The sequence below is a fragment of the Eschrichtius robustus genome, chromosome 2 (genome assembly GCF_028021215.1).
Source record: "Eschrichtius robustus isolate mEscRob2 chromosome 2, mEscRob2.pri, whole genome shotgun sequence".
Taxonomy (NCBI): Eukaryota; Metazoa; Chordata; class Mammalia; order Artiodactyla; family Eschrichtiidae; genus Eschrichtius; species Eschrichtius robustus.
Window position 1 is genome coordinate 179245735 of NC_090825.1, and position 24495 is coordinate 179270229.

The 24495-nt window shown below is 62.4% G+C and overlaps 1 protein-coding gene across 1 annotated transcript; it reads right to left on the reverse strand.

Annotated features, from left to right (window-relative positions):
* Window positions 1–277: 277 nt before the first annotated feature.
* On the reverse strand, window positions 278–20779 carry HCN2 (hyperpolarization activated cyclic nucleotide gated potassium and sodium channel 2). Its single transcript, XM_068537460.1, has 8 exons — window positions 20142–20779; window positions 10863–11286; window positions 9615–9776; window positions 8384–8602; window positions 6580–6726; window positions 2800–3040; window positions 2425–2589; window positions 278–1063 (listed from the first exon to the last, which is right to left on the reverse strand). The coding sequence occupies exons 1-8, from the start codon at window positions 20777–20779 to the stop codon at window positions 327–329; spliced, it is 2733 nt and encodes a 910-aa protein (XP_068393561.1). The 3' UTR covers window positions 278–326.
* Between the last annotated feature and the right edge of the window lie 3716 nt (window positions 20780–24495).

Here is a 24495-nt window from a genome sequence, read left to right on the forward strand (position 1 = left end):
GCGGGCGCGGGTGGGGCTCCACGGCCCTCTCCCCTCGGCCCCGGCCGGCCTGTCCCCGCTTCACAGTTGGGGGAACTGAGGCACCGAGGTGAAGGGAGCCCCCTCGCCCGCGCGGCCGCCAGGGGCAGGGGCGATGTGGGTGGGCGCAGGGCGATGGGTGGCTTGGCGGGGGTGTCCCGCCGGCCCGGGTCGCCCGTCCGACTACAACTACCTACGTCTCCTCTATGGCTTCTGGGGCGGGCGGCCCGGGCTGCGCAATGGCATGGCTTTGGTCTGAGTGACAGCCCCGCCCCGGCCTGACTGGGCCACAGGGCGGCGCGCGAGGGTCACAAGTTGGACGAGAGGCGTGAGCGCGCGGAGTCCAGCGGGTCGGGTCCGCTGGTGGCGCTGGGCAAGGGTGAGGGCGAGGCCGAGTCCCTGCGGTCTGGGCTGGGCGCCGCGGTCCGGGCGGTGGGCGCAGGCCCCAGGCGCGGTGTGGAGCTGCTGGCCGGGCGCACCGAGGCTCCGGGGCCGGGGCCGGGGCCGGGTGCGCCGTGGGGCAGCGAGGGCTGCGAGGCGGACAGCGGGCGCGAGGCGCGGCTCAGGCGGCGCGCGGGCAGTGCGGGCCCGGCGCGGGGCGCAGCGGGGGAGCCAGGCGCGCCGCCATAGGGCGAGGTCCGCGGTGCCCGGGGGCTGGAGGGCGCGCCCGGGGGGCTGGCAGCGGGCGCGGGGCCGGGCGAGGCGGCGGTGGGCGCGGCCCCGGGGGGCAAGCGGCGCACAAGGCGCGGCGAACCGAGCGCCAGGGGCCCGACGAGCGGGCGCGCCACCTGCGGGCAGAAGCTCATGGCCACAGCCTGCTGCAGCGTGGCGATGGCCGAGGCGCCCTGCGGCGGCGGGGGCGGCGGGGGCGGCGGGGGCGGCGGGGGCGGCGGGAGGAGGCCGACGCGCTGGCCCAGCTCGGCCTGCTGCACCATCTCGCGGTCGTACTTGACGATCTCCTGGATGATGGCGTTCTCCTGGTTGTTGAACACGCCCGAGTTGAGGTCATGCTGCACCTTGTGCAGCAGGATCGAGTTCTTCTTGCCTGGTTTAGGGGAGGGGGGCGCGTCAGAGGTGCCTGCTGCCGTGCACTGCACGCATGCGTGGAGCACCTTCTGCGTGCAGTAGGCCTGCATCTGAGTGCCTGCTCTGTACAGCCAGCACGAATGGAGCCCCTCCTGCATACAGCAAACATGCCAAGTGTCTGCTGTGTATAGGAAGCTGAACTTGTACACCTACCGTATACAGCAAGCATGAATCAAGCACCTTTGTGTGTAGCAAACAAACACATCAAGCACCTGCTTCACACACAAAGCAAGTATGAGACACCCGAATCCTGCCAGCATGCATGGAGCACTTCCTGTATACAGTAAGCATGTATTGTGTACCTGCTGTGTACACCACGCAGGTATCAGACACTTACTGTGCACAGCAGCACACGTAGACTCCTGCCTGTACACGGCCGGCATGCTGAATGCCTACCGTGTACAGAGCAAGCATGGGTTGAGTGCCTACTGTATACAGGAAACACATCTAAGTGAACACTGTACAGAGCAAAATTTTAAGCGCCTCTTGTAATATAAACATGTTGAGTGCTTTCTGTGTAGTGGGAAGTCTTAACAACTCTTCCCTACCGCACCCCATTTTGCTTTTCCAGCCATTCGCTGTCTTTATTCCCACACATAGCACCAAGGGCCTCTACCTCTCTGAATCCTGCTCTAGTCTTCAGCAAGTCCTTAGCCATTTCTGGGGTTCCCCCCGCCCACCTCTCCCTTTACCCAAAGCCAGCCCCCCACACACAGGCCAGGCCACCAGATTCCTCCATACGCCCACCCTCGTAAAGTGCACATCTGATCAGGTCCTCCCCTGGCTAGGATCATCCATGGCTCCCCAGTGCTTCTGACCTACAGCCCATACCCCTTCCTCTACAGCCCTGTGGCCTCATGTGCCTGGTGCCCGCCTCCCTCCCAGCTTCCCTGAGTCCCTGGACCCCAGGCCTCTCCCACCTCAGGGCCTTGGCACATGCTGTCTCCACTCCCAGGACATGCCTCTGTCTTTCTACCGGCAACGCCTACCCATCTGGGTCTCCACTTGGAGTCATAAGGAAGTCCCCCCAACATCCCCTCCTCCATGACAAGTCTGAGGGTGGCCACCACGTCAGCCTCGTGGGCCACATCTACACCTCCCAGCACACAGTAGGTGCTCAAACATTTGCCTAGGGAGCAGAAACACCCATTTCCCCATTCTTGGGAAACCGGGGCCGTGTTTGGCCAAGGGAGAAAGTGGGTCAAGGAATCTGGTCCGGGGGGGGGTCAGAAGGGGCCCTGAGGGTCAGCTGGGCCATGCCACCCTGCTGCTCAGGCTGCCCCCCGACAGCCACTGAGGCTGACCGCTGGGCCCACTCACCGATGCGGTCCAGGCGGTCGATGGCGACCGTCTCGAAGGCCCGCCGCATCATGGGGTACTCCTCCAGCACCTCGTTGAAGTTGTCCACGCTCAGCGAGTAGAGGCGGCAGTAGGTGTCAGCCCGCACGCTCGCCGTGCGCCGACCCCGCGTCAGCAGGCAGATCTCTGCGTGCAGTCAGGGGCAGTGTCCTCACTGCTGGGCCACACCCAACGGCCCCAGCCAGCTGTCCCCAGGGCCCTCCCGGCCAGCGGAGCAGTCCAGCCTCCCCCCCCGCCCCAGGGCCTTCCTGCTGCGCGTGCCAGCCACGCCCCTGCCCCTGGGTTCCCCACACTGACCTCCGTCTGCCGCCGGCACCCCTGCCCACAGACACTCACCCCCGAAGTAGGAGCCGTCGGACAGCTTCATCTCCTTGTTGCCCTTGGTGAGCACACTGACCACCCCATGCTGGATGAAGTACATCTTCTTGCCAACGGTGCCCTCACGGATGATGTAGTCACCCGGCTGGAAGACCTCGAACTTGAGCTTGGTCAGCATGGCCGTGACGAAGTTGGGATCGGCGTTGGCAAACAGTGGCATCGAGGCCACCAGCTTCCGGCAGTTGAAGTTGACAATCTCCTGTAGGGGTGGGAGGCGGGGGTGACGCCAGGGCACACACCCGCTCCTCCATCTCACCCTACCTTTGGGACTGTTGCACCTCTCAGACCTTCAGTTTGTGAAAGGGATTTAACACGTTAGCCTGAAAGCCAGCATCTTAATAGGCAAACACTGGAGGTTTTGCCACCAAAGACACAGGATCAAGAAAAGATTCCCAGGATCCTCTACTGTTGAACTCTGTGTTGGCAATACTGGCCGATGCAGTTAGACATGGAAGAGCATTCGGAAACGTAAGGATTGGAAAGGAAAAAGTAAAACTATCTCTTTACTATCTGTATTAATGGGATTGCCTGAAAAACCCAGAAGAGTCAATGGAAAACTGTAACAAGGGAAATTAGTCAAAATAGCAAGTGATTAAAAAAACCAACATGAAAACCAAGAGCCTTAAAATGAATCCACGGTGGCAGAAGTCAGGATGACGGTTATCCTTGGCAAAGAAGCTTCTGCGGGATGGAAATGCTCCGTGTTTGATCTGGGTGGGGGTCATGTGGGGATTTCACTTGATGGAACATCCATCGGGTGTGCCCTGATGATGGGGCTCTTTGCTTATCTTAAAAAGAAAATCGGGCTTCCCTGGTGGCGCAGTGGTTAAGAGTCCGCTTGCCAATGCAGGGGACGCGGGTTCGAGTCCTGGTCCGGGAAGATCCCACATGCCGCAGAGCAACTAAGCCCGTGCGCCACAACTACTGAGCCTGTGCTCTAGAGCCCGCGAGCCACAACTACTGAGCCTGCATGCCACAGCTCCTGAAGCCCGCGTGCCTAGAGCCCATGCTCCGCAACAAGAGAAGCCACCGCAATGAGAAGCCTGTGCACTGCAACGAAGAGCAGACCCCGCTCGCCTCAACTAGAGAAAGTCAGCGCGCAGTATCGAAGACCCAACGCAGCCAAAAATAAATAAATTAAAAAAAAAATCCACAGCTTTTGTACATGCAAACAAAAGCCACTCCGAAGAAGACGTAATGGATGAGAAGACCCCACTTCCACCCACATGAAGAGCTAAGTAAGATGGCACGGCACGAGTTTACCAAGACATGGCCAAATCTATGTGAGGAAACTCTGAAAACCCTCCCAGAGGCACAGAAGAGCCTTGAACACATTGTGTCCTTAGAGAGCACTGCTCACCATCTTCGAGATGGAAGACACCCATTCTCCCCGGGCAGGGATACAGGTCACAGAGCCCTGTGGAAATGCCGCCCGGCTCGCTTCTCGATAACCAGGGCTAGTCAAGTTCATTTAGAACAAATGAGCAGAAGTAGCAGGAAGCCTGTGACAAAGAAGATCAGGGAGGGGGAACTCACCCTCTAAGACACCAAGGCACACTGCAGACCTCTGCGATGCAGAGTGGGTTTGGCACACACAGAGCAGACAGGCTGATGGGACACATGAAAAGTCCAGAAATAGACCCAAGCAGGAGGGAACTTCAGCTTAAGGTGCCCCTCCCCCACCAAGTCTCGGGGCAGAGCCAGATGGTCCAGCCCCACAGCAGATGAGCCTGGATCCCTTCCTCACGCCAGATTCCACGATAAGTTCCAAAGGCATAGGGGGTCTACGTGCCAATAATGAAACTCTACAAGTATTAGAAGAAAACGTGGGCAAATTCCTCTAAAGCCTGGGTGTGTACAGCAAGCAGGTATTGTGCACCTGCTGTATACGGCGAGCATGTATTGTGTGCCTGATGTCCGCAGAGAGTAGATACTGAGAACCTACTATGTGCAGCAGTCAGGTGTTGAGCACCTGCTGTGTACAGAAGGCAAACACTGAACACTACACTTGCTCTGTTACACAAGCACACATTGAACACTTACTGTGTACAGCAAGCATACATGCAGCACCTGATGTACAGGGCATAAAAATTCCACACGTGGGGGAAACAAACCACAGTAAGCAAGTTTTAAAGACAAATGGCCAGGGACTTCCCTGGTGGTGCAGTCGTTAAGAATCTGCCTGCCAATGCAGGGGACACGGGTTCGAGCCCTGGTCCGGCAAGATCCCACAGGCCACGGAGCAGCTAAGCCCGAGAGCCACAACTGCTGAAGCCCGCGCGCCTAGAGCCCGTGCTCTGCAACAAGAGAAGCCACCGCAATGAGAAGCCCGCGCACCGCAACGAAGGGTAGCCCCCGCTAGCCGCAACTAGAGAAAGTCTGCACGCAGTATCGAAGACCCAACGCAGCCAAAAGTAAATAAATAAATAAAACGCTCCCGATCTTTTATAAATAAATAAATAAATAAAAACAACAAAAAGACCAAAAGTTCTGTAGGAAAACAAGCAAAAGTTATGAACAGTTTCCAGAAAGAGAAATGCAAATAAGCCCCTGATGGCAGGAAAATAAGAGAATCGCACTGAGGGGTACACCTCTCACCTGGGCGTTTTGGGACCGTATCCAGGGTGTCCCTCGTGGCGCCCTCGGAGGGGAATCTGGACAGACCGGCAGGGCCCCGACCCCACTCTTGCCTCTGCCCTGTGCCGCGAGCTCCTCCCGCAAAGCAAACAGGACCCAGAGAGGGAGCACCAGGCACGGACACCCCGGAAGCCTGCCCGCCTTTGTTTTGTGTTAAAAAGGCAGAAAATGGATGGAGAGAGCAGGAGGGAACCGGGCGGAGGGACAGGACAGAAGACGGGCGTTTTCTGAATATATCTGGTTTTGTAAATTTGACTTTATGTAAACACCTAAGTAATGATCAAACACAGGTCGCCAGAGGCTGGCGGGAGGGGAATGGGGAGTGAGGGCCGGGTGTCCTAAGCGGCCGGGAAGGCCAGGCCATGGGATTAGGCGGCAGTGGTGGCACCACTCTGAATACACTCGACATGGTATTTCATGCGTTTTGTGGTCTGTGAGGTGTTTGTCTGTAAACGAGTGAATGAATGAGAATAATTACCAAGCGAATATTTTCAGCGCAGGTAGCCACAGTGCTTGCCTGCTGGGAGGCACCTCCACCCTCAGAAGAAATCCTAGTGCCCATTCCTCTCCCTGCTCAGGGCCACGCAGGCTCACACCTGCCTCTGTTGAGTCGCCCCAAGCCCCTCCCCACTCCGTCCCTCCCAGAGCTTCCCCTCTGGCACCACCTCCCTGGAAACAGGGCAGGGCACACAGCTGGCGCCCAGTAACTGCTTGCTGAGGGTCACGGGTTGAACTGTCTGCCCACCACCATCATACGCTGAAGTCCTGAGCCCTGGTACGTGTGAACGGGGCCAGATGTGGAAATAGGGTCTTTGCAGGTGTGATTGGTTAAGATGAGGTCGTGCTGAACCCAGTGGCTGGTGTCCTTACAGAGGAGGGGACACAGAGACACAGGAACAGGCCACGTGAAGATGGAGGAAGAGGCCATGGTGATGTGTCCACAAGCCAAGGACACCGAGCACCATGGGCTACAACAGGAGCTGGGAGGGGCAGGAAGGACCCTCCCCGGAGCCTCTGGAGTGAGCACCCCGCCCCTCACCTCCTGCAGGGGCCCGTGGGGCTCCCCCAGGACCCTCCTCCGCATGCGGACCCCCACCTCACCTCCCGCAGGGGCCCATTGAGCTCGCCCAGGATGCTGTCCTCGTCGAACATCTTGCCCTGGTAGCGGTGCTCGTAGTAGTCATGGATCTTCTGGCGGAAGTCAGCAGGCAGCTTGTGGAAGGACATGTACTGCTCCACCTGCTTGTACTGTAACAGGGCGGGGGGGCCGGGTCAGCGGCCGTGCTCCCGAGCCCCCGCCCCGAGTGGGCCTCGACTTAACAATAACACCATACGAGATGCCCAGGGCGATCTGAACTTCAGATAAACGACCAAAATGCCCCAGATAAGTATATCCTGGGCAGGGGACTTCCCTGGTGGTGCAGTGGTCAAGAATCCACCTGCCAGTGCAGGGGACATGGGTTCGAGCCCTGGTCTGGGAAGAGCCCACATGCCGCGGAGCAACTAAGCCCGTGCGTCACAACTACTGAGCCCGCGCGCCTAGAGCCCGCGCTCCGCAGCAAGAGAAGCCACTGCAATGAGAAGCCCGTGCACTGCAACTAGAGAAAGCCCGTGCGTAGCAGCGAAGACCCAATGCAGCCAATAATGAATGAATGAATTAAAAAAAAGAAAAAGTTATTGCTATGTCCTGAATTTCCTTTTTTTTGGCCATACCACACGGCATGCAGAACTTCCCCTACCAGGGGTGGAACCCGTGTCCCCTACAGTAGCAGCGTGGAGTCTTAACCCCTGGACCACTGGGAAGTCCCGTCCTGAATTTCATCTGGCAACCCTTCCCCCCCACCAGCACCCCACCCCCAGCCCTTAGAGGGGGCTGGACTGGCCCCCGCCCCAGAGATCCCAGACCCTTTGGTGGCCCTGACTCCCTCCCCAATGATCTTTCTAGAAATCAGCCCAGCTCCTCCTGAGCAGGGTAGGGGTGTGGGCACCAGGAAGGGGTGCCAGGCCCTGCTGTCCACAGGATGGCACCCTCAGGGGAGCCCTGGCCCCGCTTCCGCCCCAGCCCCGCCTGGCCACAGCTGCCCTGAGCTCAGCGGAACCCGTGACGGCAGGCGGGTGGCGGCACCAGCTTATGTTTGGGTGGGAGGCCGGTGGCTTCCGGACAGCCGGGGTGCCTGGCACCAGGCCCAGCTGACCCAGCCGACCCGACTGCTGGGCACTGCTTGGGGGGTTGTAGCTGCCTGGCAAAGGTCAGCCATCGGATGGCAGTGCAGGGCCAATGGGGTGATGTCCCAGGGACCAGGCCACCCTTGGCCTTACGGAGGGGAGACTGAGGCAGAGTGAAGCCTGAGGCTGACCTCCAGGAAGGGCTGGCCTGTGGGGTCGCACCCGCCCTCTCTCGGCCCTTCCCGGCCCACAGCCCTCGGATTGGCTCCACGGAGGCTCCCCCACCAAGGCCAAGTGCCAGGACATCCTTGCTCCCCCAGAGACTTCCCCCGTGTCCTTTAGCGACCCCAGCACCCCAGCCCCTCCCGAGATGGCCCAGAGACCTTGCCCCCCGCCCGGAGCCCCCTGATGCCCCTCGGACTGGCTCTGTCCTGTTCGGACCCCTCCAGCTCCTGTCCCCTTCCTTGGCCTGTGTCTCCCTCAACCCCTCCTGCCCTGCCCCCCTCCAGGCTCCAGACTTCCTTCCTCCTCAGGGCCCTGAGCTTTCTCACTGTCCTTCCGGGAGCTACTCCCCCGCTGAGGTGGGGGGGGGGTCCACTCCTAATGACAGCCACAGGCCCCTCTGGGGTCCCCATGCTTCCCCCCAACTCCCCCCTGGCCGCTGTCCTGAGCACAACGCACAGAGCTGGGGGGATGTGGGGTGGACCCCCAGACCCACGGGGGTGCCTCCCCCTCTCACCTTCTCCTGGTACTGGCGCCGCGAGGAGTCCAGCGACTGGATGAGGGCGGTGGCGTGGCCGATGAACATGGCGTAGCAGGTGGCGCCCACGATCATGCTCAGCATCGTCAGCCAGATGTCCGTCATGCTCTCCGGTGCCTGCCGCCCGTACCCGATGCACAGCATGTGGCTCATGGCCTTGAAGAGCGCGAAGGAGTAGAGCTCACTCCACGAGTGGTTCTGCAAGGCCACGGGTGGGCGGGTGGGTGGGCGCTCGCGGCCCCCAGGGAGCCCCTTGACAGCCCCCCCACCCAGGGCCCCGCCTGCCCGTCCTCCCCCAGGCATCCAGGTGGTGAGCTCCGTGTCTCCCAGAGGTAACCAAGGGAAAGTGAGACTCAGGCGCTGACACGACGTGCACACACGTCACAACAACTCAGCAGCAGGTGCGGGTCTGAAGCTGCCTCCCCACTTCAGTCCTGGGAAACTGAGGCTCAGAGGAGCCAGAGTCTAGCCTTGGGGGCTCACGAGCCCCCAGCACCTTTCAGCCTCTGATGAGAGTGTCTGTGAGGCCAAGAGAATGGGAAAGTTCCGGGGACCCCGGAGACAGTGAGCTGGGGACACTGAAATCTGATCAGAGGGGCGGAGAGGGGGGAGGCATCAGGCAGGACCAGGAGGAGCCCCCTCCCAGTCCTCAGTTGACCTGGCTAGGCGAGGGGGCAGCGGGCCCCGTTCAGGAAACAGGACCACATGCCTGGGTGTCCGGCCAGACAATGAGCTGCCTCAGCCAGGCAGCTGTGCCAGGCGCCGGGCTGGGCACCCGCGGGTTTTCCCTCCGCTGCTCCCGCCCGTCAACGCCCACCTGCCCCGTGCCCCACGTGCAGGAGGAAAGCTTTTAACACTCAGCATCTCAGCCAGGAAGTAATAGGAGCTTGTGAGTCTCCAATTTTTATTTCTCACGGCCCATGATACCACTTTTCCATTTGAGGACTATGATGTAAAACTGTCTTTTAAATACATGTATGCAAATTAAAACGCGGAATGCATTGCAAAGCACAGTAAGCAGATGATGCGATCTCTGGGGGACAGAAACTGCCCTATAGCCCTCAAACGGTCCAAGATCTCCATGGTCCCGGGGTCTGCAAGGCAAGGCTCGAAGTCGGATAGCAGCCCAGAGGGGCGCTCACCCCCAGAGGAGTGTTTCAGGCGCCGTGCGCTCCGGGAGCGGATGTGGGGCGGGGGGCTCGGGGCTCACCACCATGCCGTTGATGGAGACCCAGCAGTTGCGCGGGAAGTCCTGCAGCATCGGCACGAGGAACTGCAGGCAGCCGTCCCAGTGGCACAGGAGTAGCATCATGCTGATGAGGTTGCAGATGCGCATGACGGCGCTGGCCAGGTCATAAGTCATGTGGAAGATCTGGGGGGTGGGGCGGCGCCCGTGAGAGCCCCGCGGACGGTGTGCGAGGGAGAGGCCTCCGCCCACGGCCTCTTGCGACCCGGGCGGTGGGAGGACGAAGCCCTCCGCAGGGCCCACTCCCCTTGGGCGGCGCCCCACCTCACCACGCCCCCCCACGCGGCCGGTGGGGCCCCCGCTCCTGTGAGACCCGTTGCCTTTCAAGGTAATGCAGCACAGCACCCCAGACTAGAGCACATGGCCCCCTGCCCGGCCTGCCGCCCCGGGCGCCCAAATCTCTCTGCCTGGCCGGCTGCCCACTGCCCTCTCCCGGGACCACGGCCTCTTTCCGCAGCCTTGTCCCCGCCCGCTCCCCGCCTCGGAGCCTAGTTGCTGTCCTGGACAGTGGCGGCGACTCTGAGCCCGCGTGGTGGCCACGGGCTTCAGGAATCAGGTCACACTCAGTCCAGAGGCGGGTCTGAACTTGGGGGAGAGGGGCGTGATTTCGCTTCTCGAAGCCTCAGTCTCCCCGTTGCCACCGGGGCTGTGGAGTCCGCCTCTTACAGGGTACAAGGAAGGGAAGGGGTGCGGATGCGTCAAGGGTCCATGCTGCGCTCCCTGTGACCCCCCCCCCCAACCCTCCACCGGGTACAAGCTCCTGTGACCACGCCCCGTGCCCCCCCCCCCCCACCGCCCCGAGGCCCGGGTTCCACCCCTAAGGTTCCTAGGCCCCTCACTACAGTCCCTGTAACTCCGCCCACCCAATGACCCCGCTCGTTTGCCTGTATCCCCACCCTATCCTCTCACTGTGACCAGGGCCCTGGACCCCCGTAGCCCCGCCCAGAGTCTCCCATCATGGCCCCGCCTTTTCGTTCCTGGTGCCTCCTTGCCCCCTCCTGCAGCCAACGGCCGGGTCCCATCACGGCATCCTCACCCATCACCACTCCCTCGCCCGTCACAACCCCGCGCCCCTACATCCTAGCCCCGCTCCAGCCCATCACGACCCCACAGACCCCACGCTTGCAGCCGCGTCACCACTCCTCCTCGCTCATCACGACCCTGCCCACGCCCACGGCCCCGCCCCTGCGCCGACTGTGCAGCCGTGCTCACCTCCTCCCATTGGTGGATGTAGCGGATGAGGCGCGACAGGCGGAGCAGGCGCAGCAGGCTGAGGATCTTGGTGAAGCGCACGATGCGCAGGGCGCGCGCCGTCTTGTAGACCTCGGAGTCGATGCCCTTCTCTACGATGAGGAAGATGTAGTCCACGGGGATGGAGGACACGAAGTCTACCACGAACCACGTGCGCAGGTACTTCTTCTTGATCTTCTCGGGGTCCAGGATGATCTCCGTGTTGTCCTCGATCACGATGCCCGTGCGGAAGTTCAGCACCAGGTCCATGAGGAAGAATGTGTCCGAGACCACGTTGAACACAATCCACGGGGCCGTGGTCTCGTCCTTGAAGAAGGTGATGCCCACGGGGATGATGATGAGGTTTCCCACCATGAAGAGCAGCATGGTGAAGTCCCAGTAGAACCTGGGGGCGAGGTGCAGCCGGTCATGCGGTCACACCTCCACCGTTGCGCGGGGCCCTCCGCGGAGCCTGCCTGCCCCACCACGCGCGCATGCGCCTTTGAGGACCAGCCCAGCGCTCGCCTCCTCCGGCAAAGCTGAGACTTTGGCCCCGGCTAGTGTGGACCCCGCCTCCAGGAAGCCCTCCCAAGCCCCAGACAGCACTCCACTGCCGGCTGGGCTCCCCCAGCCCAGGTCCCTCTCGCCGGCCCAGCCTGACCTTCTCTCCTTGAAGAAGCCGGAAACCTGGAAGAGTCCAAGAGGCCGCTCAAAAATTGACTAAATGTTTCCCAGGACCAAGAAGGCCCAACGTGCCTGGCACAAGGCTGCCGTCCAAAAAGCACTAGGGCCGAGCCAGGAGGGGGAGACAAGCGGAGGGGCTGGAGGGGCGGGGGGTGGGGGTGGGGGTGGGGGTGGGGGGTGGGAACTGCAGCCAGGAGGGTTGAGTGGCTGGGCGGCCGGGGGCTGCAGGTGCCGGGTGGGCACTGGACACCCCCAGTTTGACATCCAGGTGCAGGACCCCCACCCTGGCCGGACTTCCCGGTGGGGCACCGGAAGGCTGAACAGGGGGCACTTGCTGTCCATCCATTTCAGGAAGCACCCGGGGGGGCTGGGGACCGGGCAGAGGCCAGGGTGCCAGGCCGTCTGGGAGAAAGGGAGAAGCCAAGGCCTGCCCGGCAGAGCGCAGGGCCGTGTGGCGGAAGAGACTGAGGGATGGGACTTGGCCACGGCTTGGATGTTTCATGTGATAAATACGCTTGAAAAAGGGATGACTGGCCAGATATGCCCAGGACCCGTAGAAGTCCTGGAGGTCAATTCCAAAACTCCACCCGGGAATTCTGTGCTCCCAGAAAAAGGCCCGTCCATTTGAGGAATATTAACAGCCGGGCACAGTGTTCTGAGTCCAGCGTTTACCCATGAGGACAGACAGAGGCAGCAAAGGCCACGTGGAGAGATGCCCAGCCCTGCGGCAATTGATAAAATAGGAATCAAAACCACTCCAAGGGAAACCTGTTGGTTCCTGAGAAAGTTAGAGTTACCATGTGGCCCCGCAATTCCACTCCTGGGCCTTCACCCAAGGACTCAAAAGCAGGGACTCAAAGAGACACTTGTGCACCAGCACGGCACAATGGCCAGAGTGTGGGAGCAACCCGAGTGTCCACCAGTGGATGGACAAACACATGTGTCCCTCCACACACAGGGCATCACGCAGCCACGGAAAGGAGAGAAGCCCCGACACTCGCTACCACGTTGATGGACCCTGAGACCACGATGCTCAGTGAGAGAAGCCAGACACAGAAGGACCCACGGTGTGTGATTCCACTGATGGGAAACGTCCAGGACAGGCCGATCCACAGGCACAGAGTGGGTGTGTGACTGTAGGGGCCGGGGAGTTTCTGTTTGGGAAGATGAAAAAGTTCTGGCGAGTTATAAGGGGGATGGCTGCACCACACTGTGAATGTACTTAATGTCACTTGACTGTACACTTTTAAATGGTTAAAGGCTAACTTATATTTCTGTTAACACATATACATAAAGAGAAAACCTCCGAGGCCCAGGGTCTCAGTGATGAGTAGATGCCCCAGATCGGGGTCTAAGCCCACACTCCCTGTCTAGATTCGGACAAAGGAGGGTCTCAAATTCTGAACAGAGTCATTCGTCTGATTTTGCCCATCACGGTGCAGGGAGAAACGCCCACCCCCGCGGTGGGTTTCCAGGGTTCTCCCATAGGCCCGGCGCCCTCCCCATCATGGCCGGAGTCCCCATGTCCTCTTGGAGAAGGCTCTAGCATGTGTAGGCAGGACAGGCCTGGGGGACCCTCAAAGCCTGCCACTCCCTGGGCTCCTCCTGGATGGATAGAAGAAGAGACTGAGGTTCCCAGGGGCTGGAAGGACTCTCCCAAATGAGCAGAAAGCCGTAAACCCCAGCGCTGGCATGGCCGCACTGGGCTCCCTATTTTGGGATTCACTGTGAATTGGCTCTGTTCTGAGCAGCCCCCCGAGGGAAGAGCTACAGCAGCGCGCCTGCCGGGTGATCCAGGCCTTCCACTTTGGGGAATTGATCCCAAGGAAATCATCCAAGAGGAAGAGAAAAAAATTAATAAGTGATTTGTAACAAGATGTTCACAGCAGCTTGGTCTGCAAGAGCCAAGGTTGGAAGGGACCCAATGTCTAAGACCGTGGTGACAGCAGCCAAACCTGGGCTCCCGCCCACTGGTAGGTGTGACCTTGGGCAAGTCCCTCCCTTGAGAGCTGAAAGGGTTGACATGATCTGGGGTGAGTGTTAAGGGCAAAACCCAAATGACTGCTCCAAATTCAAGACCTTCCTTTGCCTAAAGCCAGACAAGGTGTTGGGCTCAGACCTCTGATCTGGGGCATCTACTCATCCTCAAGATCCCCAGGGACTCAGCCCCAACCTGACTGAGGGGCCGCACCTGCCTATTCCCCATCTCCACCCCCGCAGCGTCCACGGCAGTGGTCGATCCTAATCCCCAAGTTCGGGGCTGAAGGGCTCACGCCCAAGGACAAAGCAAGCAGGAAGAAGTAACTGAAGGCCAGGGGCAGGAGCCTAGAAACCAAGGCGGGGTGGTTAGAAACAATCTCAATCCAGGGGCCTAGAAACTACTGGGGGGGGGGGTGGGGTGGGTAGCCACAGTGTAAATGGCCAGGATGGGGAGGGCCTCCTCCTTCACAGGTGACTCGTCATAGACGTTCCCTCCTTTTGTTCTGGGGGTGGGGGGCAGGCAGCACACTTCCCCACTGACAGACCAGAGAGGTGGCCCAGCCAGGGAGGGGTGCAAAGACCTGAAAACGAGCCTGCCACCCCCAGGCCTGTGGCCCTTGGTGTTCCTGGAATTGGGTAGGAGGAGGGGAAAACTGAGGCCTGGGGCAGAGGATCCAGGTCCCTCTCCCCAGCACCCCCTTTCCTCGCCCTGCCCGCCCCCTTGGGCTGTGCAGCCCAGGGCAAATCACTCTCCTTCTCTGAGCCACAATGCTTCCTCTGCCCAACCGCGGCAGCCCCTCCCGCATCAGGCTGCCCCAGAGACCGCTGGGGCCCAGAGACCCCTGGGATGTGGTCGGGGCCTGCAGGGGCCTGAGTCAGCCCTCAGCTACCCAGGGCCTTCAGGGACAGTAATTAAACCTCGTATTGAAAAGTCCTTCCTAACAAACAACGGGCCCCGTCGGGAAACACTCAGATCCCGCTTCCTGCCTGTGCCAGGACAGGAACTGGGCCCTGAGAGACCAGCAAGGCTGGGGCTCCCGGTGGGGAGCGGGGGCTCAGCGGCAACGACCCCCAGCGCCCTGCGGACAGGAGAGCCTGGAACCCTCTCCCGGGCGCCACACCCACATGGCTCTGATGTCAGCGGGGCCCCCACCGTGGGCCCAGCTCCCGCTCCAGCAGCTGCCCCGACCCTTCTCTCTGCGCAGATGGAGAAACCCAGGTGGGAGGTGGTGAAATGACGGAACCCAGGCGGCCAGGCCTCCGGGCCAGAGCTCAGGACCATGCTGTCACCCTCCTGTCTCTAGCGCTTGGGGCCCCTCCAATTCCAGAAGCTCATAAGCAGCCCTGTTCTTCCAGGACCAGGCAGGGCAGGGCCAGATGAGGGGCAGGGGTGTCCTGGGAGCTTGAAGTGGCTGCTCAGGGACGCTGTTAACAAGGGTAGCGGCTCCCTCCCTTCAGGGTCAGAGAACCAAGAACCAGGCTGGAAGCAGTCCAGGAATTACGGATAGGATCGGGCAAATCCCAGGGGATTAGGGGCCGGGAAGAGGGGCAGTCAGGGATTAAGGATGAGCTAGGGATGGATTATTAGGGCCTGAGCCCTCGGATGTGAGTTACGGATCCCAGGCAGGTGTCAGGGATTGGGAAACGGAGACTCCTGCGGGGGAAGATTCCTGAGTGATCCCAAGACAGGGCAGACTGCGGGGCTGACTGTCTGCAGGCCTGGGGGACACGTGGCGACCAGACAGACCCAGCCCTCCCTCAGGGCCCCCAGCCCAGGGGGGAGACAGGCGTTCCACACAGACAGATAAATGAGTGGGATGCTTCAGAGGGGCCACTTTAGCCAGGGTGGGCTGGGAGGGGGCTTCTCAGAGGAAGTGACATGTGGGTGGATAATGGAGAAGGGCCGCTAGGCAGAGTGCGGGCACTGCACCCCGGGCGGATGAAACGGGAAGTGCAAAGGTCCCGTGGCTGCGTGGAGTTTGCCTTTCGGGGCGGCCGGGAGGCCTGTGGCTGGAGCAGGGGTGTGAAGGGAGGTGAGAAGGGATGAGAGGCGGCGGGAGCCGGGCTCTGCAGGGCCGTGGAGGCCATGGCGGGTTTTAAGTGAGAAGGACAAACGTGAATCTTGAGATGCCCCTGCCAGCAGCTGGAATGCAAGGAAGGGGCAGAGGGCGGCGTCCAGGGAGGAAGCGGGGTAGCCTGTGCTCTTTGCATTTGGGTTGGGCTTGCTGAAGGGGGAAGCGAGGCAGGGTCTGTCCTGAGCAACTGGGTAGCTAAGGAAGGCCCCCCAGTGTCCCCCTGAACCCCCAGCTCATGGATGTTGAAACAGGGGGTGTGGGGACGTGACATTTTTAAAGCAGGGAATTCAGGGGCCAGAAACTCCAAATTCTGGCAGGAAACCAGTGGAGTGAGGAGGGGGGCCTCGGCCACCTCAGGCCCCTGACCCCTCACAGGGACCATGGAGCGTCCTTCCTCCCAGCCGGGTGGGCCCTGGGCCTCAATCCTCCCACCTGGGTAATGGGCATGTCCACCAACCCCCCACTCTGAGTGCCTTCATGCTGGATTCAGAACCGGGGACTCTGGCCTCCGCCCCTCACCACCGCCCCAGTTGGGGATAATTCAGGGTTTATTCTCATGAGCTGATTCATCCTGATCTCCTGCTAATCCGTAGGGCCATCTGGGGCAGGAGAAGTCCTCCAGCCATGTTGGATCTTCAGGCCAGCCCCTCCACCACCCCAGGCCCTCAGGGACCCCACAGGATGTTCACACAGATACAGGTCAGCATCCACCTGTCCTGGCTTTGTCTGAACTCCGCTGAGGGCCAGGAAAAGGACCCACTTATCTCTTCCCCACACACCAGGCAGGCCTCCCGGCGGTACACAACTCGGGAACATTGAACTGAAATTCAGCAGCAGCAGGAGAGACTCAGGTCAGACCTCAGAAGCACATACAGACTCGGGAACGGGGTGAAAGGCCGTGGGAAGCCACTTGCCCACACTCTCTCTAGGGAGATATAGCCTCTACCCCCCCAGACCTGCCCACGCTCCCACACGGCCACAGCTGCCTTGACCACCAAGTGACAACCAACTAAGGAGGTGGAGGAAGTGGCAGAAAAAGCGGACTGTCCAGAACGGGCGGTGGGGAGTTGCAGCCGGGCCCTACCCGCCTGGGGCACCACCACCCACGCCCTCCCCTCTGAGCTCTCCCCCTTCCCGTGAACCCCTCTCTCTGGCCTCTAGAATCTGGGGTGGCCAGGTGAAGGAGTTAACTGTATTTCTTCTTCATACATTTTGGGGGCAGGGCCAGAAGGTCCTGCCAGGGCCCCAGGACCTCCGGGAGGCAGTGGTCCAGGCTGTGACCCTCCATGCAGGCCCCTCGGCCGCTCTCCCTGCTTTGCTCTGGGGTGGTCTTCATGCTTGTTCTGACTCAGGAATGCACCTCAGGGTGCAAAGAAGGAAAACCAACCCTCCTGAACCTGAATCCTTCCTACTGTCCCTCGAACATGCTTCTCCCCTCCCCCACCCCCATGGAAGCTCCTAGAACATCTGTGTCCAGGCACCAGCTCTAGTGTTACTCATGGCCCCAAGAAGAAGTGAAGACACGTCTCAGAAAGGGTTGGGGCTGTTCCAAAGCTGCCAGGAAACGGGGCTCACGACCTGACTGGCCTTGCCTGGCACCCATGTGTGCCCCTCGGCAGGTTCCCAAAACCATCCTGGGCCCCACCCCCCGACATGTCAGGCCCCAGGACGCCATGGAGGTGGGGGGAGAGGCAGGTAAGCGTATCAAGGAAAAAAGGCCGCTTCTGAACGCATGGGCAGTGCAGACATCAACCGGATTGAGAGGAATGGGTTGCACCACGCATTTGGGGAAACCGAGGCAGGGAAGCCCGGAGAGGACTCCAGGCCACGCGCAGGGGGCACAGGCCTCGCCGCAGACTGCCCCAGCCCCTCTGCAGCCCGGCCCGGACAATGCACTCCTGCTCCTCCGGCCTCGGTCCGGTCACCTTCCTCAAGAGCCCCCCTCCCCGAGGACTCTGCAGACGCCTGCCCTCCCTGGAAGCCCATGTGGCCCGAGGAGCTAGGCGTGACCAGGGCTGTTCCAGTTCACCAAACATGAATTGTTCCGTTCTCCGTGCCAGGTGGGTGCCGGGCCACTTTAAACAAAGTTGTAGCTCAAGGAAGTGGAGATGCCGCGGCCCTGGGCAGGGCCTGGGGCTGGGGAGGAAGCCTCGGTCTCACGGCCCCGTTTCCCTTTTAAAAGCTGTCCAGGGCTTACCCGGGCACCAGCGGGGATGGTGTCTGCACCATCAGGTCATGAGGACAAACGGAGCCAAGTGTGGACAAGCAGATCCAGAAAGGCCCCTCCCTACTGCTCCACGAACGGGTCCTAAAACTAACACTCACAAGGACACAGAGATGACCCACAGCTCCCCCTGGGCAACCCCCTTATCTTGAACAATCCCCAGGATGCCTTTCTCCTCCCATTTCTTCTTGGCCTGGACAGGACACGGCCAGGGGCCAGCTTGCCTGACAGTCCAGAAGTGGAGACTCAGGGGCCAGCCTGCCCAGGCGTGAACCCCTGCTCTGCCGGGGACTAGCTGTGTGGCTTCGGGCAAGTGACTTTACCTCTCCGTGAGCCCCTCTCCTCGCATGTAAATTTGGGGTAGCTGCGGGAGCCACCTCACAACTGACGTGAGGATTGGATCTATATTCTTAAGGTGCTGTGGCCCAAGAGGGGCTCAGGAAGCCCTTCTCCGATCATGTGCTTGGGGGTCTGTCTCCACATTGACTGCGAGGGGTCTAGAAGGGTTCCCAAAACGTGGGGGCTTGTAGAGGCCCCGCAGCACCCCAGCTTGGCAGGCTCTTAAGGTGTTTTACTTTGACTGGCTCACCTAGTCCCAGCTACAGGCCCTACTCACCCCTCCCTCAGCCCCACCCCGTTGCTCACCCCCAGTTTACAGTGTATCTGCCCAGGGACCCACGGGCAACTGTGCTGGACGTGCACAAGGCTGGGGACGCCCAGCTCCTTCTCCCGGCAGCCCCCACCCCTTCTGCAGCTGAGAGGAAGCCCAGGGCCACCCACAGCCCTGGGGATGCTGCAGGCGGATGTGCTGGAGGGGACAGAGGAATGGCTACTTTCTGCAGCCACCTCCCCCTGCCCACATGGCCCCCACGTCCCTTTCCAGCCAGCTGGCTTTAGCCCCCATTCACAGAGGGGCCAGGTGGGCCAGGGAGCCCTGGAAGTCAAGTTCATCCCCATTTCACAGACTGGAACCATCTGCAGAGGGGTGCTGAGCCCCCATGCCGGTCGGGACCATCCAGAGGCACCCCATCTGGGCCCCCTGGCCTCTCCCAAAGCCACCGGTCAAGGCTGCATTCACCTCCCAGGATGGTCTGAGGGGTGAGGAGCTGGAATCCTGGACATTCTTCCAGCCTCCGTTCCTGAGTTGTGTGCCCCTGGGCCTCTGTTTCCCCAGTTGTCAGGCACAGGGGATATGGAGGGGCCAGGGAAAGGCAGAGTCCCACAGCTCCCCTTTCCCAGCTCTGGGGGTCCAGGAATCCGACCTCAGGCCTGAGGGAGGGGAGACACGCGGCGTCACAGGATTCGGAGGCCGCTGGACTGCTGTCCGTGGTGCTGAAACCGTGCCCGCCCTGAGATCATGGCCCGGCGGCCTGGGGAAGACCCTCTGCAGCCCAGCTGACACATCCCAGTCACGGACACATCACCTCACACACACACCACGCACACACCTCACACCCACTGCCCGCTGGTGCACACACACCCCCTCTCTCCCCAACACACACCAGTGATCCACCATGCAGACACACCCCCCAGAGCACTCGGCCCCCGCCCGCCGCAGTCACATGTTCGTGATCACACACACGGCCTGCAGTGCTGTGCATCGTTCACACTCCCAGGCCGCACAGCGCTCGCCCGGGAACGGAGCTGCAAACGTAGGCGGCGGCGTGACCCTGCTCCAGCCTTGCTCTGAGGCTTTCCACGCACCAACTGGCTTAATTGACATCAGCATCTACACAACCACTGACACCTGGGCGCACCACCCAGCCGCTGGAACTGATGCGGCTCAGAGTAGACACAGCCGGGGGACACCAGCACGAACAGTGTCCCCTCCTTGCGCAATACCGAGGCCCAGGGACCCGGGACGCGCCTCCCTGCGGCGCGGGGCGCAGGTGGAGGCCCTGGGACTCGGCGTGTCCGCTTAACCCTTTCTCCGCCAGCCTCTACGGGGCGCGTCCTTCCCGGGCGCCCTTCCTTCCGCTCCGCTGCCTCCCCGGCGCCCACGTTCCCCTCTATTCGTCCTCTCCGCCCCTCCGCGCTCGGACCCTGGTCCTGCGGCCCGTGACGTGCGCCCACCCGAAGGGCGGGGAATGTCAGGCTGCGTGGGAGGGGGCGCGCGCCTCGCTCGCCCAGGTCATTCCGGGGCGGGTCCCGGACGCGCCGGAGGTCACCGAGGGGCCCCGAGGTCACCCGCGGGGCACACCGCCCCGCCCTGCCCAAAGCGCTCCCAGGACGACCCTGGTGCGCGTCCGCTCGCCGTGCCCCTCCGCGCTGGCCGGCCGGCCCTCTGGGCGGCTGTACCTGAAGTCGCTATACGGGTGGATGATCCAGGCCCCCGCCGACTTGACGCGCTCCTGCTCCCGCTCCACGGCCTTCTGGCTGCCGAACATCCGCAGCGAGAACTTGTTGACACCCGGCTGCAGGAGCGCGCCGAACTGGCGCTGCATGAAGCTGGCCTGGCTGCCGCGCGACTCCCCCGCCGGGCCCGCCTCCTCGCTGCCAGCCTCGTCCGCCGGCCCGGACCCCGCGCCCGGATCCGCCGAGGGCCCCGCGGCCGCCCCGCGACACGAGAATGACACCCTGGGCCCCCGCGCCGGGCCCTCGGACCCCGCGGGGCTGCACTGCGGCTCTCCGCGCCCGCACTCGCCGTTCGGGCTGCCCTTGGCCGTGCTCGCCGCGCCCGGGGTGCCCGGGCGGCCGCATGAGCTGTCTCGGCTGCGGAGTCGGGCCCGCTGGCCGCCCTCGTCCGCCGCCTCCGGGGGCGCCGCCTCGGTCCGGGGCGCCTGCTGAGGGGGCGCCGGCCCGGGGCCCGGAGGGGGCGCGGGCGGCGGCGGCTGCTGCTGCGGGGGCGCGGCCGGCGGCGGCGGCGGCGGCGGCCCCGGCGCGGGGGTCGCGCCCGGGCTCTCCCCTGGCCGCCCGCCGCCCCCGCGCGCGTCCATGGCGAGGCGGCGCCGGGCAGTGCGGAGCGGAGCCGCCGCCGCCGCCGCCGCCGCCGCCGGCCCGAGCCCGAGGGAGGGGGGGAGGCGGGGGTAGGGCGGGGCGGAGCCGCGAGGGGCGGAGCCGCGGCCGCGGGGGAGGGGAGGGGGCGGGAGCCCCTCCTCTGCCCGCGCACACTCCCGGCGCGCCCCGCACGGGTCCCGCGCCCGGGAAACTGAGGCCGCCGGCCCTGGGACGGCCCAAGGTCACGCGGCTCGAGGCCTCGGAGACCCGATCAAGCCTAGTCCCAGAAGGGGAAACTGAGGCCCGCGAAAAAGAAGGACGCGCCCAAGGTCATCGCCTCCGCGTGCGACCTTGACGAGGGGCCTTCTCCTGGCGCTTCGGTTCGCCTCTGTCCAGACACAGCGGGGCGGTAACCACTGACGCTGGGGCTCGGAGAAGTGGAGCCGCCCCCATACTAGCCTCCATCCGTTCTATAGGTTTGAGAATTTCCATAATAAAAGGCCACACGAGCCCTTGCTTTGTCACTTGAGCCCCCCCTCCCCCCCCCCGGACAAAGACGTGTTGTGTGGGGAGCGGCAAAGTGGGGTCAGGCCAGGAGTCCCCAGGTCCCACCGTGGCCCCCTCTCCCCCACCTCCTGCATATGAGGAAACTGAGGCCGAATTGGGCCAATAGGAAGAGCCACCCGAGGGTGCTGAGGATCCCCACCTTCAAACAAGGCCCTAAAGTACAGTGGGGGGGGGGGGCTCTCCCAAAAGGCTGGTGGGCTTTAAAGTGGGGAAGTGCCCAGGGTCACAGGGGGACCCAGGGCCTGCCACCCCTTCCCACCGGATGCCCACATGTGAGCCCCGTTGGGCTACCCCATTTCTCTGCCCCTTGGGCTCAGGCTCCAGCCAGCCCCCGCCCCCTAGGCCCCCAGATCTGGGAGAACGCTCAAGGCTCTGCTTCTGGGGCTAGAGTCAGGCTGGGGAGTGATTCCTGGCGTCAGGTGACATAGGCCACAAGCCCAGGATTCTTCCCAGCCTCCGCTCCCCACCCCAGCTCAACCAGAGTGTCCTGCGCAAAGGAGAGATGGGGAGCAGAGATAAGGAAAGGCCTGGAGAAACAGGGAGAGGGGTGGAAGACCACTGCTGGCCTCCAGGGACCCTCTGGCCTTCTTAGCGCTTTCAGGCCTGACATCATATTGGGTGACTTCACCCACCTGGAGGTCAGGACCATGAGGGTGGCGATGTGACATGTCCCTGCACACAGTAGGTGGGACTCAAGGGCATTGAGGGATGGGCCCATCTGAACAACGGGTGGGCTGAGCCAGGCCATCTCCTGTCCCCCTGCAGGCTGTCCTGAGCCCTGGGGGGCCTCCCAGGGGTCACCTCTGCTGTGTCTTCAGTCAGACCCTGCCAGACCCACAGCCAGATGGGTGGACGGGCGGGGCCGCCGTCTGCCCTGAGTCTGCGAGAGAGAGAGAGGCTGGGTGAGCAGCTGAGTCGGCAGTGCCAGGCTGTGGCCCGCCCAGGCAGATGTGTGTTCCAGCTGAAGCGGGATCTTTCATGCTCGCCCTGGGAAGATGTCAGTCCAGGCAGGCCGCCAGAGCCCCAGGGCTCTCGGCTGAGAGCAGGGAGGAGGGGGACCCGCAGCCCAGCCCAAGGACCCACCAGGCCTGGAGAGGCAGAATGGCACCCCTCCCCCAGGGACCTGGCCTGGACCTGCAAGTCACAGAGGAGGAGAGGGTCCCAGCCCCTCCTGAAGACTCCTCCCCAACACACGGGCTCCACCCTGGGCCAGGCTGCCACCAGCCTCCGTCCCTCCCACCCCGTCTCACCACTTGCCCTGGGCCAGAGCATTCTTAGCATTCATTCATTCATTCATTCATTCATTCACTAAATACTTATGAGGCACCTGATGGGGGCTGGGATTCAGAAGTGAACCTATCAGGCCGCCCCCGCCCTGGTGGGGTGACAGTCAACACAGCAGATGTGATGTTTAGCGGACATTGTAGTGTCCGTTAGAAGGGGGTGAGCTCAACCTGAGCCGGGACAGGGGATGAGGAGGTGCTGGGGGGTTGTCTGAAGCCTTGCAGAGTGGGTGGTGTCAGAGCCAGGACCTGAGGGGAGGACGGAGCCCTGAGCGGCCGGCAGGTGTCGTGGCCTGTGCAAAGGTCCTCAGGCAGGACGGCGCCTGGTTGGTGTGAGGAGAAGGGATACGGAGGACCTGGTGGGTGGGGGCTGTAGGAGATGAGGACCCAGAGGTGGTGGGGGTGGGGTGGGCTGGGGACAAGCCTGGGCAAACAGGAATAAAACCCGAAGTCAGTTCACAGTGAGTGGTCTGTTACCCAAAGCTGCTGGACTCCCACTTCCCGTGGAAGGAAGCCCCAGTCCCTCCCCACCCAGTTTGCCCCACCTCTTCCTCCCCAGCGCTGGGCTCTGGGCACAGGGGCCTCCAGCAGGCCCAGCTGGCCGGGGCCCGAGGCCTTTGCCCTGCTGTCCTGCCCGCAGCTCCCCTCCCCAGCCTCTCAGCACCTCAGCACATGGCCCGTGTTTCCTGCTCAGCTGGGGGCGGGTCCAGGTCCGAAGCCCTGGAGCCCACAGTTTGGGGGCCCTCTGAGTGCAAAATAGTTAGAGACCAGGGAGACAAAGCCACGCCAGGGTCTTGGCAGGCCCCGGACCAGGGAGGGGTCTCAGAGTTTAAGCTCCGAGGGCTGCCTGGAAAACTCACCGCCAGACTCGAGCAAGACCGACCGTCCCCTCAGCCTTGTGTGGCGGGCCTGAGTGCCCACATGTGCCGCTGACTTCGGAAGGGGGATGGCATCTCCCAGTCTGGGCTGCCCGCACGAGCGCCATTGTACGAGGCAGCGCCCTGGCGTCCAGCCCCGACTGGAGAGTGACCTTAGGTAGGGGGCCCCTCACCCAGGCCTGAGTCTCCTGGCATCTGTGCGATGAGGGTGGGGTCCTCGGCTGACCTGGGATTTCCTTTCCCTGCGGACCTTACTCCCCCCGGGACCCCCCACACCTCTGGCCCATTCCTTCTCACCTCTGCCCCCTGCTGCCAGGCGAGACCCCTAAATTCCTCTCTTGCTGCCAGCCGCCATGGGACCTTGGGGTGCCCCCGGTGTACAACAGAGGTGCTCTTCGTCAGGGCCCCAGAGTGGGGGAGGAACGAGGCTGGGGCTTGGGAGGCGCCCCCGATGCCTCCAGCGCAGGGCCCGTCCCCATCCTCGAACGGCTCCCAGTCCAGAGGGCGGTGGGCCCAGGGAAGGGGTGGGCAGCCTGTGCCCCAGAAGGAAGGCACGCCCAGCCCTGCCCCTCTGCCTCAGCGACTGGGACCCCGAGACAGACCCCGGGTCCTGAGCCTCCAGGCATTTGCCAAAGATGATCTCACTGCATCCGGTGACTTCCTGTCCCGCCCCTGGGGAAACTGAGGCAGCTCCAGCGGCTGCAGCCAAGAACAGCCCCCAGTGGCACAGGGGGCCGAAGACTGCCAGGGCTCATCAAATGCTCAGTGAGGGAAACATGCAGAGCCGTCTGCCCAGTGGCCCCGTTTGCTGGTCAGGCTTCTCCTAAAAGCACGTGTGAGCGGCGTCCCTCTCTGGGGGCCTGGTCCCCTCTCCACACCACATGCCACCCTCTCCTGCCCCCCAAGGCGCTGCCTGCGGACAACCCCGCACTTTCTGTCTGGACAAAGAAACCAGCAGTCGTTCCCGAGCCCCAAGTGTGTGGGCGC